The sequence below is a fragment of the Mesocricetus auratus genome, unplaced genomic scaffold (genome assembly GCF_017639785.1).
Source record: "Mesocricetus auratus isolate SY011 unplaced genomic scaffold, BCM_Maur_2.0 Super-Scaffold_15014, whole genome shotgun sequence".
Classification (NCBI taxonomy): domain Eukaryota; kingdom Metazoa; phylum Chordata; class Mammalia; order Rodentia; family Cricetidae; genus Mesocricetus; species Mesocricetus auratus.
In genome coordinates this window covers 41,212,570-41,233,215 of record NW_024429186.1, presented here as the reverse complement: position 1 = coordinate 41,233,215, position 20,646 = coordinate 41,212,570, and the positions used below count along the sequence as shown (strand labels likewise).

At 43.6% G+C, this 20,646-nt stretch overlaps 1 protein-coding gene across 1 annotated transcript in view; it reads left to right on the top strand.

The window, feature by feature from the left end:
- Rhoj (ras homolog family member J) overlaps positions 1-16,813 on the top strand; it is a 77,948-nt gene extending 61,135 nt beyond the window's left edge. Inside the window, exons 3-5 of the mRNA XM_040742922.1 lie at positions 3,202-3,366; positions 5,349-5,444; positions 11,271-16,813. Of these exons, the coding sequence (XP_040598856.1) occupies positions 3,202-3,366; positions 5,349-5,444; positions 11,271-11,417 (408 nt within the window). The 3' untranslated portion in view covers positions 11,418-16,813. The remainder of the gene's footprint in view (positions 1-3,201; positions 3,367-5,348; positions 5,445-11,270) is intronic.
- Positions 16,814-20,646: the final 3,833 nt, after the last annotated feature.

Sequence of the window (20,646 nt, the reverse complement as noted above, 5' to 3'; positions counted from 1 at the left end):
CACAAGTGCCTGTTGTCCAGTCATTTTTAGCATTGGAAGGTGCCTCAATGCCACAAGGACCATTTTGATCTTCCCCATGGCTGACTGACATCATCTGCACACGTGACTATAACCTACAGTACAAGTGTGCTTCATCACACAAAAATGCATTCAAGCCATCATCAGATATGAGTTCAAACACCCAACCTCCACAAATCGCCAAGACAGGAATTCTTTTTATTAATCCTGGACTTCTGCCATAGTTCCTAACCGAAGCCACCCAGGGGTGGTAGGCTCCTACCAGCCAAGTATAAACCTTCTTTGAAAGGTATTTTTCTCTATTGTCCTGTTGAAATCTATTGGATGTCCCAGTCTGAGAACTCTATAGCTAGCTGGTAGAAGGGAGAAGGTAACCTGAGCTCCAGAAAATTTGAGCCGCATCAGAACTGTGTCAGGCTGACAGAGCCATGTGTTTAAGCTTTGGACACCTGGGAGTGTACAATCTGAAGGTGCTCTCAACAGACAGATTCCTGTTCTGCTGACCTGAGGGCCGTCCTTTGGAAATTGCTATACTAACTCGGGTCTAGGGATCCTCCAGATTTGATAATGAAATTTTCCAGTTCAGTCAGATAAATACTCTACCTTCCCAGAATAACTAAAAGAGGCAGAGAAGCCTCCTTTCAGATACATGGAATTGTTTTGTGTATTTTCATCCTCTTTCCCCAACTTGATGCCCAGCTCTTAATTACCTTATGCAGTTCATGCAGCATCCTTGACAGACAGAGCCACACGTCCAGTGAGTAATCAGTCTTTTTAAGTGGAATTACACAGCAGTACTAAAGTTCCTACAGAAACAAACAAACCTAGAACACAGAGCACTGTGAAGCCAGAAAGCTCGTGCCACCAGGAATCCCTGTGCTGGAGGACCACAGCAAATGAACACATCTCTACCTCCCCAACCGTCCCATGATCTAAGCAGCATTTTTATTCAATGGCTAGCAAATCAATAAATGAACACTATCCTTTCAGATCACCAGTTATGGCTCCTCCCTTGCCTAGTTCTGAGGCTAACTGGATTGTTTTGGTTTTGGTTGTTGCGGCAGGAGAAACAGCTGAGATTTTAAATATACAGTGTCTGCTGCCATCTTGTGGCAATTTGGAGCCAGTGCCCAATGTCAAATACAATGCACCCCTACAGTAACGTGTTGGTTAACCTATGCATATTCCTAAATAGGCAAGTCACAAACAAACTTAATCTTTTATCTAAAATCCTGAGATATGGCAATAGCAGAGCAAATCTAAAGCTAGGTCTGGAGGCACACAAAATGTTTCCTTTAGGTATACATTTTTGATATTCAATGACTTGATAGCCCTGGTACTTGACCTCCTCTTCTGTGAAATGTGAATGCTGGTGGTACTATCATTCTAGTGCTTCTGGGAGAACTCCAATAGACAATGCATGTACTTCTTGCAGTGGTGCCTAGTCTTTGGTGAGGATCCCAAGACTCGTGTTCTGATGCTGAAAATGATGATGCTACATACAATCAGCTTTCTCCACCCCAGGCGCACACCTGACCAATCAGTGCAGGGTTCTTCCATACCCAGCCCTATGTTCCAAAGGTTCTGATTTGCTCAAAGGAGGGAGGAGCTGGAGCAGCAGCTCACTCGGGGGTCATTGTAAACCTTCACTTTTAAAACAATTTTAATTTTATTATTTTATGTGTATGAGTGTTTACCTAAATGTGTGTTTTTTGCACCACTTATGTGCCTATGCCCATGGAGGTCAGAAGACGGCGCTGTATCCCCTAGAACCTGAGTTGCAGACTGTTGGGAGTTGTCGTGAGGTTTCTGGGCATTGAATCCAGGTCCTGTGGAAGAGGCTAAACACTGAGCCATCTTTCCAGCCCCTAAACCCCACTTTTTAGGATGAGTCACCCTTCTTCATAAAATTATTTGTGAACAGGGCATAGGTAGAGGATGAGAAAACCTGATCAACCTGGTCCCTGATCTGTTTCTGACAATCTGAGTAGAAGGACCAGTGGCAGAGGACACAGAATGTTGTGAGGAGTAACAAATAATGATCCAGGTCCCTTCACTTGTAGGGCTTAGCATGCATCAGGACCCCAGATGACCCTAATAAGAGTCACTGTAGTAAATGCCCACAGGAAAGCTGAGTGCTCATCTACAGGACTGATCTCTGGTGAGATGGGAATGGCCAAGCTGTGCTCAAAATACAGTGTTCCATATATATATATATATATAGTTACATAATACCACTGTACTGCCGTGTGTGTGATATATGTGATAGCATATGGATGCATATATAAGGAGGATGCATTTTAGCACACATTACTATTGGCTAAGTGTTATTAATTCTATTTAAATGTACAATTACTTTTTATTGAGAGACCTAAAACTCCAAACTCCTTGTCGACTAAATAACTGAATTAAACACACACGCACGTGCACACACACACACACACACATACACACACACACACACACTGTGGCTCTCAGGTCAGATTACGAACAAATCCCAAACATATTTCTTCAACAGATGTATCTCATTTGGCAACAATGCTTTGCTTTGTATTTTAGCTTACTCTATGTTAAATTTGAAAACAATTTTTAATTGTTTAAGAGAAGTTCAGTGGGTCAATGACCTAGTCATTTAAATACATGTTCCAGGCGATTCAATTCCAGTGTCTCGGGAGAATTGCACTCATCCCTGCTAATTGTTCTGTTTAAATGGCTAAGGTTCTGAAGACATAGAAGCAGAGTAGTCTGGTACCCACAAGGTACCATTAGGGAGGATGAGTAATTCTAGAAGCTACAGTTCACAGCGCAAGAACTACAGCCAGCAGTCGTGAGTGGTGTATTAGAAATGAGCTGGAGAGGTAGATTTTAGGTGCTGTCGTCAGTAAAAACAGTAAGTATGTGAGGAGATGAATGTACTTATTCCCTTAACTATAGTGCTGCTATACATTAAACTAGTATACAGTGCAAAGAAGAAATAAGTGGGTGGACATTGTGGTATATAAATTGTACCTCAATAAAGCTGTTTACATTGCTAGGTTGATCTGAAATGGGAAACATGTGATCTCTGTGTACAACAAAGGGTGTGGCTCACCAGCTGCAACTATAGAGCCTTCCCTGCAAGAGTCCCACGGGCTGCACAGACTGTGCACAGCCTGTATCAGCTCCCCTCTGTTCTCTCCACAGGAGGACTACAACCAGCTGCGGCCGCTCTCCTACCCCAACACCGACGTGTTTCTGATCTGCTTCTCTGTCGTGAACCCTGCCTCTTATCACAACGTCCAGGAGGAGTGGGTCCCGGAACTGAAGGACTGCATGCCTCACGTGCCTTACGTCCTCATCGGGACGCAGGTGAAAATGGGGGTGACGGGAGGGTGGGAGGGGCTGTGCGGAAGGCGAACCCTGTATTCTGCCGAACACCAGGACAGAGTCTCAGAGATATCTATCTCATCCCTGAACAGAAGTCCTGAAGATGTGTGATCATTTAGCTGAAAATGTTATATAGCTGTTTCCTATGAGGCAGAAAGTTTTGATCCGGTGTTTAAACTTAATCTTACAGCTTGTTTTTTTTCTAATAACAAAATAATTTTTTAACAGATACTCTTCTCCAACCCTGAATAAAGTAATGAAACAGGGGCATCAATTGTACATACTATCTGATATTGTTTTGTTTTTGTTTTTGTTTTTCGAGACAGGATTTATCTGTATTGTTGTGGAGGCTGTCCTGGAACTTGCTCTGTAGAACACACTGTCCTCGAACTCACAGAGATCCACCTGCCTCTGCCTCCGGAGTGCTGAGATTAAAGGCGTGCGCCACCAACGCACGGCAACTATCTGATATGGTTAAAGCTGGCCGCCACAATTGTTTTAATACAGAAAACTAGGTATGCAGGTCAAACTGACCCTACATTCAAATAGGGCATATGGCAAGTATCCTTGGTGGTCCTGCTGGAGCAGGAGAGTAAGCTCTCTCCTCTGCATTTTCCTTAACTCCTTGGCCACCCACATACATATTAAGAGCAACATGTATTAAGTCAAGGCCTTGAAGGGTTGGAAGCTGATAAAATTCCATCCATTAACCTCCTGTTGGTTGAAGACTGTCTGAACTATCTGTAGTTTAAATGGGTTTAGTTCTTTGCTGGTTTGGATCTGCATTAGTGTCCTGAGGTCAGGACGGTACTATGGCTGCCAGGCTTTGTACCTACCTTCTATGCTCCTACTTGAGTCCTCATTTTGAATCCTATTTGACAAAGAGAAAAATTTTTAAAAAGAAACATAAATAAAAGAAAAATGCTTTCTAAAAACAATATGGGCTGATGGGGAGATGTATTTTCTCTTAAATGCAGGCAGCGTGGAACTCCTTTATCCACACTCCTGAAGACAACCCACATTTCTGAAAGATAACGGTTTGCCTGTTTAAATGAAGTCTTTTGCCCTCAATTGCAAGTGTTAGTGTTTGTCCATAATGAGAAGCCTTGGTCCTGCTGCCAACATACATAGCTGGACATTCAACCCCTCGGGGTGACTTGAATCTATTTAGAACAGACACCGAGTCCATCAACTAAAGTAAATAGAAAAAACAGCGGAAACATAAAACCACAATTTCACATATGCATTGTCCTACCCGACGGAGTCCTAGCATGACCTTGCTGACTTCCTTTAAAAAGCAAACCCTGTGTGCCCACATACACAGTGACATTTGAAAGCAACCACGATGTTTAGTAAATTGTCTACTGCTGCCCTCAAAGCAACTCCCCCTGGAGAGAGATTCTGTTGTTTGATGTGTGAGCCCTTTGGCCTCTCATCTCCGGGACTCCCCTGCAAGGGCTCTCTGTCCATTTGTTATCTGTTGAAAAAGTCTCACAGGTAGCAAATCTCCATCCCTTTGAAGGTCAAGATTTGATTCAGACAAGAAAAAAAAATGGATCCAAAGCCACAAAACACATTGTATAATAAGTGATATAAGTTGCAAAGTTGCAGTCAAGTAATTAATCACTACAAGGTACTGGACCATCTGTGAAGTCTAGAAAAGAGAAAGAAAACTCAAAACCCCAGATAGCACAGGATCATTGGAGGATGTTCTCAGCAGCCAGGGTAAATGCTTTCATGAAGAAAGTGTAAGACCATCCTGGTACACACACACACACACACACACACACACACACACACACACACACCCCACTTCATACTCTCAGAGCATGGGTATGTACATTGGTTTCTCAGAGAACATTCAACATCATCAAAGACGTTGAGGAGGGGGAAGGGTACTATCTTATGTCTCCACTTTAAGTAACTGAGAAGGCCTGAAAATAGTAACGGTCTCTTTGTCACAGATCGATCTCCGGGATGACCCCAAAACCTTGGCACGGCTCCTATACATGAAGGAGAAACCCCTCACCTACGAGCATGGCGTGAAGCTGGCAAAAGCGGTACGGTCACATTTGAACTGAGGGTTCAGGGATGGGTGAGCTACGTGGGATTTTGCCTTAAACTAGGGTGTGTTGTGAATTTTTGTGTTTTGTTTCTTCCTCTGTTCTAGAAGAGCTAGAAGGGGCTGTTTTGTCGAGTGTTTGTGCCAGCAGGCACCTTCTGCTTTTCATTAAGAAACCTCGTGAGTTTCAACTGCTAAGCACTTGTCATTTTGCTCCAGCAATGTCTAGAACACAAACTTGCCATATTTAACAGGAATTAAGGGGAATCATTTGGCATGCATCTGTAAACTTCCCTGTTTATCATTAGTGTAACTCGTCTAAATGACCTCAGGTGAGGCATTCTGTGATTTTTGTTTTCCAGGGAGGAACTTGAATTAAAATCTGACAGGGTTATCTTTGTCCAATACCTCCCTTCCTATAATGAATAGCCACTTAGTCTGGACTGTGTTACAGATAGCGTATGGAAAAATAACACACAGCTAAGAGTAACAGGGTGAGGAGTCTAAGCGGGGGCTTGACAGATGAAATCAGCTAGCTCCGAGCTGGCATTTCTCCACTGACCATTCTTCACTTGTGAGAGTGAGCCATAAACAGTGATCTTGTTGCAGAGGTGCTTCAAAATGTATTTACCAGACACCAAGTCTTCGCCTCCCTGCCACCACCGTGATGTGTACAAGGCAGCCACTAAAAGGGACACGTGTGCACGAGAGTTCTTTTTGCAGAAGGAGACTTAGGGGCCACATTTCTGTAATTTGAAATCACTTCCTCCTAGATTTAGTCACCAACCCATCAATTCAAGCTGGAGACTTTAAACTTTTAATATTTTAGCTTTTAAGTAACTAACCCTGCAAAATGGATGCCCCCTGGCAGTTAGCCACCTTCTCAAAATCAGTCGAAAGTAATGTTAACTACAAATTACTCCTTTGCAAAAAGGAAAAAAAAAGCATTTCTCTTATTAAAACTTGTTACCAAATGAAATATGACACCTTTGCTGTAAGTGGATTAACTCTGATGTTTTATGGGCACAGTGCATAAAGACATCACACACACACACACTTGAACTCTTTCTACTTCCACTACAGTTCTGTCAATGTAACAAGTACAAGCCATTCGAGGAGATTCTGGGGTGCCAAGCCTCTTAGGAGAGGAAACAGCCCTGGGGAGGCAAGCAGGTCTCAATGGCAGACACATTTGAATCCAGCTGTGTGCACATCACATCCTGCACACATGATCATAATGCCAGTTGTCTCTTTCCCAGCCGTGCATGTGTGTGTGTCTGTGTGTGTGTGTGTGTCTGTCTGTCTGTCTGTCTGTCTGTCTGTCTTGGAGAAATGAGTGGATCTGAGGTTCTACTCCAACACGCAGCCCCAGATGCTCTCTTTAACATACATGTTAATGTATGTAACTGTATGTGGCTCCTGGCAGAAGGTCCCACTGTTTCTGCAGTAGCTTGCTCTCTCTGTTCCTTGTCTGTGGGGCTGTCCTCAGCTCCATCCTGGTGACTGCCCAGCCTCACTCCTCACTCCTCACTTGGGAAGTCGGCTTTTGGCGCTGGGGTTCAGCTTCTCCCTCTCCAAAGCCACCCGGTTCACTTTAGATTCACTTGAAGAACAGTGGATGAGTTCACCACTCGGTTGCCTTTTGCCAGCCTCTCCTAGCAACTGCTGGGGTTCGCAAGCACCTGGCACCTATGAAACGCAACCCGAAAGAAAGCCACGTGGGACTAACCAGTTTCATGACAACTCACACAATTACAGAAATGGCTTCAGTGTCTTCGGTCTTTGATTGCTCCGTCAAGCACTTTTCTATGATAGGGAGCATATACACAGTGTTGATCCTGGGTGTGTCACAGGATTCCTCGAAGCACCTCCCATGGTGTGTGTATTATGTCAACACTTTCCTAGAGGAAACTGAGGCTTAGAAAGGCGAGTGACAGAGAGAGGTTATGAGATGGGCGATGCTCCAGCCACAGTGCTCTTTGGCTTCCTCCTAGAGTCTGCAAAGACATTCCTCAGTGTGGGGCTCCTTTTCCATAGACTGCAAGGGAGAGCGGAGCCGAGTCATTCAGCCACTGGTTTGGGAGACCGGCAAATCCTCATCTCCGCCACTTCCAGCCAGTTTTCTGGCCTGTCAATGAATTGGCAAGGGTCTTACCTCCTTGGGTTCCTGACCACTGTGATGAGTTAACTGACCATAAACTTTGACTCTCAAACTGTCTCTGTTGACCACCTTGCTCCTTCGTCTCAGAAAACTGTCCCCATTGGCCACCTTGCCCCTTAGACTTGTCTACACTGGGAAGACATTTGTCTATGTTCCTTCTAGCTACTAGTTTTATATTTTTGTTTTTCAGAAGGCTCACAAGTAGCCCAGGCTGGCCCTGAACTCAATATATACCTGAGGGTGACCTTTCTCTCTTGGCTGGTGCCACATCTGTTTTATGAAGAGCAGGGAAGCAAACTCCAGGCTTTGTACATCCTTGGCGAGAATGCTGCCAGCTAGGCTCCACCCCTACCCTTCTAGTTATTTCTATGCCTCCTCGACATGTCCCTCTGCAGCCAGAGGAAGGAAAAGGAAAAAGTACTAGCTTGCCGCTTCACTTGGTTAATCATGTTACAAGTTGGTTTGTTTTCATTTCTTCCCATAAGATCTTGTGTGTTCTCTTTCTGGCATGTTTCCCAGTGATGGAAACAATGCACCTTAGGTATCAGAACCAGGTTCTGTTTACAACCTCAAGCTGTCCTTTGTTTTGCTTTGTTTTGTTCCCTTGCAATGTGTCAGTTCGGTAAAGCCTGCTTCAAATTGCTCACATTTGTGTCACAACCGGGAGTTCCTGATTTCTGCAGATGGATCCTAAGCACTTGACTGTGTGGGTCACTTTGCTCCAAGAACCAGGAAAGGGTGCCGATGTGAACAAGACGGGCTGTGTCTCCTTGACACAATTTTCCATTGCAATCTTCGGTGACCCTAAAGAACTTTTAAGCATTCTTTCCATCATGTCTGTGCCCTTTCCATGAACCAGGACAAATGCTCCTCTCTGGCTCTCCGAGCACGTAGACCACGGCTACAAACAGTCGTCTCACAACTGGGCTCTGTTTCTCACACGTACATCCCAGGTCACACCCGAAATCTGCTGACTACTTTTCCTGGAACTATCAGCACACCATAACATTGTGTTAACTTCCACACACAACAAGGCCTTTATGGACAGTCTCATCACACAACCCCCCATATTAGAACGGGGAGAGACATGTTTGGGCTCCTCCTTCGTCATTTAGGGGCACGGGCTGAGAGATTAATACACTAGTACACTGTCAGTTGGCAGCACTGTAGGAAGGGAGAGAGTTAAGCCCCGCTCATCTCTCAGGGTCCCAGAATGAATGAACGAGTCAGCCAAACTGGAATTTTCAGAATCAGTCTTGAACTTTGGAATCATTAGTGGGGAGGTTGGCCAATTACAACAGCCTACAGCTCCTTCTAGGGTTCAGTTGTTGCTGTTGCTCCCTCTGCATAACTGACAGGCATCATCACGTGACAAGCAAGCAGCCATTCAGTTAATCATTTACTCACTGTGCTTTTTACATGTGTGTATATCAAGCTTGGATTCAACCCCCAAGGGCAGCAGAAGACATTTCATGTAATCGTTAGAAAAAAAATTCTCTACTGCCTTTTTCCTCTGTCTCATATCCTGTTTTTAATAAGTTTTTAAAGTTGTTTCTAATCTAAAGGCCAAGCCATTGCCAGAACAAAATCCATAAAGTGGGCTTCCAAAAGGCACTGATGGTTTCAATTCCCTGTTTTTGGCATTTCCCATTGACTTATAAAACAGCCATTCTTGTCAGAAAAGAAAGCATACAAAATAGTACATGCCGTCTGCAGGAAGAGTTTTGAAATAAATTTCTGGACCTAACCAAAGCATTTTTATTTCATACTGAGTCTTTGTATCTGTGATGCTTTCAACAATCCCATCGCAGTGATTGTCAGCTCCAACTTGGGTAATAGGGGTCATAGAAGCTCATAGAATAAGAAAAGCAACACACCTCAAGGGCTGAAAGATGGCTCAACATGTAAAAGCACTTACTATACAGACACACATATGATTTACACACAAATTTAAATTCCAGCACCCACACAGAAGCCAGGCTTGGCCACTTGGGCCACTGACCCTATTATCTGAGGCAGAGACAGCAGATCCCAGGAGTTCACTGGCCAGCCAGGTCCAGGTTGAATGAGAGACCCTGTCTCCAGGGAACAGAGTGAAAGAACAAGACAATTGGCATCCTCCTCCGGCCTACACACACAGAAACATACATACATATGCACATACATACATACACACATACAGATACACACACACAGATACACACACATACAGACACACACAGAGACACATACCCAGATACACACACACACCCCTCAAGAGACAGAGATTGTATGCGTAGTTGTCTCTTTCTCATTGAATGATTATTTTGCCTTGCTTGGGCTGCATTCACTCTTGTCTAGAATAAACCACAAGTTTCTCTTCACTCCACATTATGTGAACTTCCAGGTGACAGATGAATGATAAATACATCCAGCATCTGTATGCTGACTGAGCCACAAATGTGTACATTAACTAGAACTCTAAATTTCCAGCTCTCTAGAAAAATAGGAAAGTGACCAACCCTGGCCTAGAGTGACCTTGTGGAAGTTGAGGAGTTCACCCATCTCATGCTAGTGGGGACACAAGCCACAGTCCCCTTCCCCTGGTCCCCCAGAAGCCCCGGGTACACCTCTACAAGCCCCCCAGCTGTAACACAGAAGCTGTGCTTTTCCCGCCCTGTTTCCTGTTCATCTGCCACAGTCCCCAGGTTCAACATCCAGCAAACCTCATCTGCATTCGCTCTGCTTTTTTCAAAGTTAGTTTCCTAATGGAAAGCCACCAAAAAAAAAAGGTGTCTCTCCAGATGTTCTTAATATTCAGAGGCCCTCAGTGCATAGTTGGCTCGTGTGAGCTTATGAGATGTGAACACCCAGGCCTCGTCCTTCACCGAAGCTGACAGTCAAACACACCCTTCCTGGCCAGTGATTTTCTTAATGAGAACCAACGGTTTCAGGCCTGGATTTCTATGTTTCTCATGAGGATTTTATGATTCTCAAATCTCCCAATAGTATGAAATAACTCTTTTTTTAATCTTCAAGGGGCTGACAGTTGGCTCAGCAGTTAACAGCACTGGCTGCTCTTCCAGAGGACCTGGGTTCAATTTCCAGCACCCACAACTGTCTATAACTGTGGTTCCAAAAGATCTGGTGCCCTCTTCTGGCCCCCTTTGGCACTGCATGTATGCAGACATACCATACAGGCAAAATTTAATGAGCAATTGCTATAATAATTCAAAATAAAACACTAACCCAGTAAAAAAAATACACATCACATAAACATGAAGACTATCGAGTGAAGAAAGGTGTCTCATGAAATGTCTTCTATGATTTTTACGTCTTCATGCTTTAGTGTTTCTACTGAAAATTTGTTTTTTAAGGTATATTGATATTGAGTAATAATAGCAAATAGGTATTATGTTGCCAAGGGATACATAGCAATCAGAAATAATCTAAGAAGCTGCCCTGTACAGATGTGGTCCGTAGGCCCAATGACACTGCAGATGTGGTCCGTAGGCCCAATGACACTGATTCATTCCACACAAAGCAGTGACATTTCAATGTCACTGCTACACTCCGCATACAAATGAAGGGACACTGGAAACAGGCCGAGTATGGGACAAGCTGAGCTGGGGACCTGGCAAGGCAGAGAGGGTTAACACTCATGCCTCTTTCTTTGTGTTTAAGATCGGCGCACAGTGCTACTTGGAATGTTCTGCCCTGACTCAAAAAGGTCTCAAAGCGGTTTTTGATGAAGCCATCCTCACTATCTTCCACCCCAAGAAAAAAAAGAAAGGCTGCTCAGAGTGCCACGGCGGCTGCGCAATCATCTGAAGGTGCCTGAGACCCGACTCCGGGCCGTGCAGGGATGTGAAAAGCAGCCAGTCTCTATGACCCTACTCCAGCCAAAGGGAAGGCATGACCAGAAAGGAACCCCTGCATCCCGAGGCCTGTCCCCGTGCCCCGCCAGCTTTCCAGCTAAGCATCCTGCCAGCCACTACCACATTCCCAGGCCAGAGCATCCACACTGCGCATGGAGGACGCTGAACCACATTCAGACAGTGCGCTGGGGAAGAAGCAAGTCACGATTGTCCCGTATTTCACATCGCCTTCCATGGATGCGAATGGTCAGGGAGTCATGGCGCGAAAACCAAGCACTCAGCCCTGCCCTGACAGCCTTACTTCTTTGCCAAACTTGGGAATACAACGCCAACGTTTTTCCGGAGACTGCTGTTTCAGCCAAGTGTCTTAACGCTCCTCATTTCTATTTCAGTTTCCTGATGTCCAGTCACTTGAGCCTTACAAATCCATATCAAAATAGCTGAAAGACAAGCTGGATTATGCTCACTCCTCTTGGCAGTGGCTCTCTGCCAATATTCTTAGAGCCAACATGTACCTCTGAATACCTAATTACAAAAAAATAACACTTTATAGCTTTCATAAACTTACAGACCTGTATTGTATTTTTTTAGCCTTTTTGAAAGAAAACATCCTGTGAATTATTACAGCGTCCCCAGTTTTGCCAAAGATTCATCCTACAGATGCTTCAGGTGCTAGGGAGCCTGCTTTTGCAAACTTCTACTGTCATTCAAACTGAAAACGGACTGTCTTTGAAGAAAGAAATAGATTTTTGCTTTTCATCTAAATTGGTCACGACAAAAGTATGGAAAAAATCGTCTTCCTGACTTCCTCCTGTGCCCAGATCCCTGTGATCCCCAGTCATAGCCTGACCTTAAAAGAAAAGGGAGGAGCAATCTGGACACCAGACATGAAAAATGGGGACTCCCAGAATCCTTCAGGGTCAACGTGCCTTAACTTTTCTACTTACTTCAGCTGAAAGTGCTTGCTCCATATTAAGCTTCAGTTCAGGAGGGTTTCCAGTTGCAGCCAATAGGAAAATCATTGCCTCCCTCCCTCTTGCCTTAACTCCTTCTCCCAGATGTCGTTGGAGGATGGGCTTAAGTGGATCCCATTGCAGGCTGAAGCACTACACCTAATGGGGAGTTTGGCCCTGAGCAGAAAGAGTTCCCAGTGAGAAATCCTGCACCTTTCAACTGACAGTTCCAACCAGACAGGAACTCTGTTTTAATTAGAGGCTATGATTGGTACCGATTAGTCTTATTTGCTTATACGTGTCCTGGAATTACCCAGGGAAGCTGATTTATCTTTTTATCTTTATTGCATCAGCAGATCATATCTTAGCAATAAAAAAATTATTTCACTTTTCTAGATTGAAGTTCCATTTGTTGGGAAAAGCATCCCAATCTTTCTAGTCTTTTCTGCTCATAGAGGAACCACAGAAAAGAACTGTATGATATAGTTCTTCTTAAGACCTTCCATGACACCTCTTCAGTCTTGGGGATTTGATTGTTTGTTGTTTAGAATTTCTGAAATGTATTTTTGCTTCCTCTACATGTCAGTACTATTCTTCTCTCCTATATGATGGCAAAGAATTTTTGCAACACACACATACACGCATAACATACATACATGCATGCACACCCACACGCCCCATCTAAAAGGAGACAAGTTCTGTAAGCCAAAGCTTGGCATCTAAAGAAACAGGACTGTCGCCTTCATACACAGAAATCAGATATGCATTAGTCATAATGCTGTGGAGGCTACCATTTACCTTCAGCTCAGTGATAAGAATATGGTCTTGTAATGTCATTGGTGCTGTGAGACAATTTTGCTGTACAGTGTGGCATAGTTACATCTTGCTAAGAGTCTGTTCCTCACTTCTTGCTGTGGAGGAAAAACTGAAAACAATATGTTGGCTCCACAAGGGAGAAGTTCCCAAATGTGTGCAGTCATCAGGAGAATTGCTCCCCAAGTCATCACCTCCACAATGGACCAATGAGATTTCTATACCAGGACCTAATTTGTTTCACAAAAATGTCTGCTGCCTGAAGACTGAGTAACAGCTATTCTGAGAATTAAAAACAAAACAGAGTCACAGAAGTCAAAAGAAAGATATGCTCACAGTCCGAAGTCAACACATGGCAACTGATATCCATGTGAGGATAAAAAAGCCTCACAACCTGTAACACATTCCCTCAGTATGCAGAGGAGACACTTGGCCGGGACCAACTGAGAGTTCTGAGCTGTGCAGAGCTGAGGCAAATCCTAGCATCTGCTTCCCACCCAGCATCAGGCAGCCCCGCACTAAAGTTTACTTGTCACCGCCCATATCAAGTTGGAGTTCTGCATGCAGATCAGTAAAGTCACATTTGTTTCTCTTTCAGCTTCCAGCCATATTTTAAAAGCTTAATCCCGTACGGTTAAACTTCTATAGACAAAGTAGTAATCCACCACACTGGTAAGGTAAAGTAATGAGAATTTGATCTCCTCACCAACACGCCTGCAATCCAGAGCAAACTGCCATGTAATTAAGTAGCTAGTTTGACAGATTTTTTTTCACTTCGATGGTCAATTGTTGAATAGAGTTGACAAACAGCTTAAGCTAAGGCACAAGTCAAAGCCATGTCCGTGGTAAGAAATCTGGGCTGATTTCTTCCAAGAAATCGTATGTTCTAATAACAGCTATAGAAATCTTTAACTACCTAACACAACCTAAAGTAGGAATTACAAAGGAGCAAAGTCAAAACCTGTACTTCCAATGGGAAGTGGGTTTTGGTCCTGTGACTTTGAGGATAACATGTACGGCTACAATGTATAAAGAATTACTGGGGAGATCTCTGGTTTGTAGAAGCACTGTCAAATGGATGTAGCCATCCACAGTTCTCATTGCACCACCACCAAGAAACAGAAGGAAAACAATCACAACTATAACTACAATTTATGAAGGAAATAAAAAGGAACCTAAGCCAGGCATGGTAGGTCATATCTGTGATCCCTGCACTTAGAAGACAGAGGCACAAGGATTTCAGTTAGTTTAAGGCCAGCCTGGTCAACAGGGCAAGTTCCCATCCAGTCAAGCTACATAGGGAGACCCTGTCTCAAAATAAATAAACACATAAATAAATAAATACTAAATCCAGAATGTGTATCCAACAAAAATGTCATTATTTGAGGTGTACATTTCTATGAGCAACAACCTCAAGAAGTTCAGGGTCTTGAAGGAGAAATCTCTGAATTAAGGCCACCTTCTTAAAATGACATATAATAGAGCTAGGAATTGTGGTGCACACATATAATCTCAGAACTCAGAAAGCTGAAGCAGAAGGAATTCAAGTCCAGTCTGGGCTACACAGTAACACTCAAAAGGAATTCACAGAAGCCACCTGACATTCACTCAGCAAACATTCCTGAGACTGGTGTGATGAAAACTCGAAGTTGAGTTTTTGCTTTGAAAACACATTTGATGTCATGCTTGACATTATCTACCAAATTCCATGTTGTTTTGAAATCCGTCCATCCTTGTTCAGATGCCAGAGCTACAGATGACTGACTGGCTACCCTCTTGGGAGTCTCCAACTTCATTGAGAAGGCTTCCCAAGTATTTGTAATCCAGAAACAGCATCTTTTCTGGAATAATAGAAACAGAAAGGAAAAGAGGTCAGGAAAGCTGAGTTGCTTACCAAGGGAGGTAATCCCTTTGAGAAATGAAAGATTCAGGGAACAGGGAGGAAGTCACAACTAAACACAGGGCAAACCACAGGTTTGCTCACCCTTGGGAGAGTTTACTTCTGCCCAGCGTAGGGAGGCCAAGGGAAGACAGAGGACTGGGAGTGTCAAGAGCGTGTCATGGGCATGCATGGCAAACCCCGGGGTAATACTCGGAATTCTGCCCTAGGAGTTTTATAGGTGCTCTTTGCAGCTTTAACAGCACAGTATGGTAGAAACCTTCTACTTCCTCTGCTTCTGCGTAGCAGAAAGTCAAGGGAAACTCACCAAGAAATGGGCATAAATAAATAACCTTGAAAGTCTTGTGAGCTAACCCCTGGTAAAGCTAACGCTGCGATGCTTGTGCTCAGGTATGCAGATGATATTGTTTCACATTCACAAAGACAACCCTAAATACAAAGATTATATTAATATACACAGATGCTATAAGGGCAGAAATGTAAGATAAAACAGTAGAATTCATGATGCTTCCGTAGCCAGTAATAAACAGAAAAGTAACCGGAACACCAAGCTCTCTGCTCAGTCACCAGGGTCTTAACCTGTCTCTCAGGGGCTCAGGGAGGAGTGAGCCAGGGTCTGGCTCCTGTTTGAAAGGGTGGGATATAATAAGTTCAACAGCAGCCCTTGGCATCAAGGTTCCATTCCAAGAAATTAGAATAATCAGTGCATGATGAATCTTAATTACCACCTGCGTTTTACTGCTGAGGGGTTATAATGTTCGAGACGAGGGTTGCTTGTGTATTAGAAGCATTGTCCAGAGCCTTCATAGCACTAAAGTCAGAGCAATGTGTGGTCTTTAGCAACAAACACCAAAGTTTATTTTATTTTATTTTATTTTTTGATTTTTACGAGACAGGGTTTCTCTGTATTGTTTTCTTTTTTTTTTTTTTTCTTTTGGTTTTACGAGACAGGGTTTCTCTGTTTCGGAGGCTGTCGGTCCAGCCTGGCCTCGAACTCACAGAGATCCGCCTGCTGCCTCTGCCTCCCGAGTGCTGGGATTAAAGGCGTGCGCCACCACTGCCCGGCTCAAACCCCAAAGTTTTAACATGTGAGGAATCTTTACTGAATGGAACCCAATTGGTGTCACAGACAATGTGACATCTGCTGCACTGTGAAGAAAGGGAACCTGAACTAGCGGATCTGGTACCTCAGTGACCTCCACAAGGCAGTATTTGGATTTGCTAGACCTTTGGAGGGGAAAGAGAAACACTTTCTAGGTAGAACAATAAATACATCCTCGGAAGTAAATAGAAATGCATCTAAAATCACCTTTCCCTGTCATCTTTGATGCATTCATTAACAAATCAGATTATTTTCTGCTCCAGGACCCCCAGGCCAGGATGTTAATGAACTCTGCATTCTCATTGCTCAGTAGAATTGCCTTTGCTCTGAGTAAGCAGCAAGCATGTATAATATACATAGGGACATTACCCAACTGCAACAGCTGCTCCTTCTATACACGGTGCACAGAGTAAAGGGACTTACAACCAACTCGCTGATAGACCGCTGTTCCTGTAGTCTCCTATGTAATGGTTATTTTCTGTACCTGTTTCATAATAAGTAGAATATTATTTCATGTACTCTAACCTCACTGTTTATCTGTATCACATTTTTGACATGTCATTAAATGGTCTTTTTTTTTCTTTGTGCTCTCATTTGTGGAGGCATCAGGGATTTCTGTCAGCCACTCATGAAAATTGGCTTCTGAAGGTGTCTTTCTACAAGGGGAAACTGTCCAGCTCCTTACTACTCAAAATGGGATCCAAGGGTTGGCAGCAGCAGTATCATTTGGTAGCTAGTCAAGACGGTAGCATCTTGGGGCCCAGGTGAGAGCAACTGAACAAGAACTTGAATTTTAACAAGACCCTAAGTGATTCAGATGTACATTAAAAATGAGAACATACAGTCTGTGAGGCATCCAGATTCGTTATCATCTTTATATCCAAGCATAGAGCTGAATGATGAAGAAGTCATAGTATAGATGGTCTCTCAGATGTTGTCGTGTAGGTATTTCTCAGGTCAATATTTAAATCGTTCATTTACCAGTTGAAAGGGGGTTGTCAGCGTCTTCTCTTTTTATCATAAGGCACCCAGCTGCAGTAAAAGAACAGCATATTTGGAAGCAAGCAGAAAAGCAGCATCTGGCTTGGAAGATCTGCTAAATCTAAAATATTCTCTTCGGGAAGTCATTCTGGTATTTATAAGTGTCCTACTTTGCTTCTCTGTTGCTTTGATAAAACTACTGGCCAAAACCAGTTGGTGGGAAGAAAGGACTTATATGACTTACAAGGTTCCAGCCTGTCATCAGGGGAAGCCAGGGCAGGAGCACAAGCAAAAGCCCGGAGCAGAGGCTATGGAGGGTGCTAGTTACTGGCTTGCTCTCCATGGCTTGTTCAGCCTATACACTGAGGCTTATACACCCTCAGAACCACCAGCCCAGGAGTGGCACCACCCACAATGAGCTAGGCCCTTCCACATCAATCATTGATCAAGCAAATGCCTCACATAGATGCTTATGGGCCAATCTAACAGACTGGGTGTGTTTCCCAGCATGGGGATTACAGGTGCACAATTTCCTGACTTTTTAACTGAGTGCTAGAGATCTGAACTCAGGTCCCTATGCCTATACAGTAGACACTTTACCAACTAAGCCATCTCATCGTCCCTTGTTTGGTGAGTTATCATCTCTTTTCTGGGACAGTAAAATAAAATCCCAGGCCAGGCTTTCTGCAAGCCTGTCTTCATCTAAATAGATACGGTTCTTCAAAAATAACCAAATGTCGAAGAAGAGAAACCTCCTGGTCTAATCTAAGTCTACTTATTTCTCCTCCCATGTTCGAAGTTTACACCCTCAAAACTGACTGAGCACATTCACGGAATATTAGTCCTTTTGGCTCTGCTCTAGAATTGGCTCTGGTCTTATAATGCTGAAGTTTGCCGGCCGCTTCTACTGGACTTGGTTGCTCATTTAGAGCAGTTAATGTGTCCACGGGGAGAAGTCTCATGACAGTCTCTTGAGCTTGCTGAAGCAGGCCCCAAAAGCTGAGCAAAAATCTCCTGAAACATTTCCAAAGTGCTTTTAAATGCCAGATGTATTAACGCCCCCACCCACCACACCACCACCACATAATTTAATTGTGATAAGCATATTCCAAAAGGAAATGGAACAGCCTGGAAGCTTGGGTCACCTAACTTGATGGCTCATCTATCCACACAGTGGACAGCAAAGCCAAAAAGCACACACTTCCGGTAGGAAGAGCACATCTATGAACAGGGCCAAACCCTTCTTCAAATGCTTGCTTCTCCAAGTGGATTCCCTAAAGATAATTACTTTGGAGCATGCCAATATATTTTTTGTTTTACAGGGTTTCTCTGTGTAACAACCCTGGATGTCCTGGAACTTGCTTTGTAGACCAGGCTGGCCTTGAACTCACAGAGATCTGCCTGCCTCTGTCTCCCAAGTGCTGGCACTAAAGGCATGCACCAACACTGCCCAGCTGCCAATATACTTCATTCTGCATGCACAGTTTGTTTTCAGAGACGATGGTTCTCTCAAATGGTTGTAATTTGCATTTGTGACTTTTTCTTCCCTGACTGTGACCCTACATTCAGCAACACTAAAAGGCAATGTTCACATGCAGCTCTGCAATATCAATAACCCTGTTAAATCAAGGCTTTTTTTTTGTCTTCTGGGATTGTCTGTCATTTATCTGACTGGTCTGGGGACTTCTGGGAAAGGTCTTGCATGCTCTTCTTTTTTAAATAATGACTTTATTTATTCTTTGATAATCCATGCAGTATATTTGATCCCACCTCACTCTTCATCCAACTCCAAGCTCTTTCTCTTTCTAAAAACAAAAACATGCATTAGTGTTGACCAGTTACTCCTAAGCATGAGGCCTGTCCTGGAGTATGACTGATAAACCCCATGTCACTCCTTGGAAGAAGTAATTTTCCCTCTCCCAGCAGTTATCAATTGCTAATATCTTCTTGGTGTGGGGTGGGACTTCATGTTCACTTCTCTTCCATGCTGAAGGAACTTGGGGTCAAGCACAAAGTCAACAAGTTCAGAGGAGGCTTGCTTTACCTCTCATGTAAAGGCTTGGAAAGATGACGGCACTAACCCCTCAGGATCCTTCCTGATAGGGAAGTGTCTGCCTCACATTGCTGACTACAGACCTGTGCCCCTGCTCCCTCGTTCTCTCCTTCCTTCCCTAACTCTGTGAGACAGCACCTGCCCACAGAGCTTTCACACCCCCGTAGACACTTCAGGATCACAGCAACCAGACATGGAGCCCTCCTGGCTGCCCAACACACCATTCTGGTTTATTCCATCCATAAAACTCAATGGAGATGACTGTAGCAGAAGTGCCTGAAGAGTCATCATGTAAATAGGAGCAGGCTTGTGCTCCAATGGATGTTCCATTAGGAGAAAAATCTCAGCAGGGAGGTGGTCCAGCAGGTAGGGATGCTTGCCACAAAACATGATGGCCCAAGTTCAATCCCTGGGACCCACAAAGTAAGAGAGGACCAACACCCTTGGGTTGTCCTCCAACCATACACACTCCAAGGCACTGGCGCGCACACACACACACTCACACAAATAAATGTAATGTGATTTTTTAGTAAAAGTTGAAGAATTTGTTAAAGAATAGATTTAAAAGTGATTTTTTAGTAGTTTACTTAAAATTCTGAAGTAGAAAACCAAGAAAGATTGGAATATGGTATTTTGTTTTCTCTCTTTATTTTGTTGTTTTTTTAATAGGATCTCACCACATAGCCCAGGCCAGCTTCAAACTCTTGATCCTCCTGCCTCAGTCTGCTGAGTCCTGAGATGATAGGTATATGCCACCATTCCTTGCCCTAGGAGCACATAATTTTGAAATAAATATTTCTTGAATAAGTAAGACAAGCAGGCCTCATGAAAAAGTTTATGAAATATGACAGGTGGTGGTGGTAGACACCTTTAATCCCAGCACTCGGGAGGAAGAGGCAGGCGGATCTATGTGAGTTCGAGGCCAGCCTGGTCTACAAAGCTACACATAGAAACCCTGTCTCTAAAAATCAAAACAAACAAAAAAAAACTTTATGAGATACAATTTATTTTTATCAATGTGCATTATTTTTCAATTGGATAAATAGTTCGTTGTCTATAAAATCATTTTATTGGTTGAAAACATAATCAATCTGATGAACTAATTGGACCATCACAGAAGAACTTAGTACTTTCCTAATGTCTTGAGGAAGAGGAGAAACATGAATCACTGCTTCAACCAATAAACGTAACGAAGCCAGAAACGAAGTGGGCTGTGAAGGTTTACATCTTCATATGAACCCAGCATGATGCCTGTAATCCAGGTACACAGGAAGTAGAGACAGGAGGATCAGGAATTCAAGATTATTATTCGCTACACAGGGAGGCCATCCTGGGCTGCTTGAGAGTCTATCTCACAGAGAGAGATCCTGGAAGGGAAAG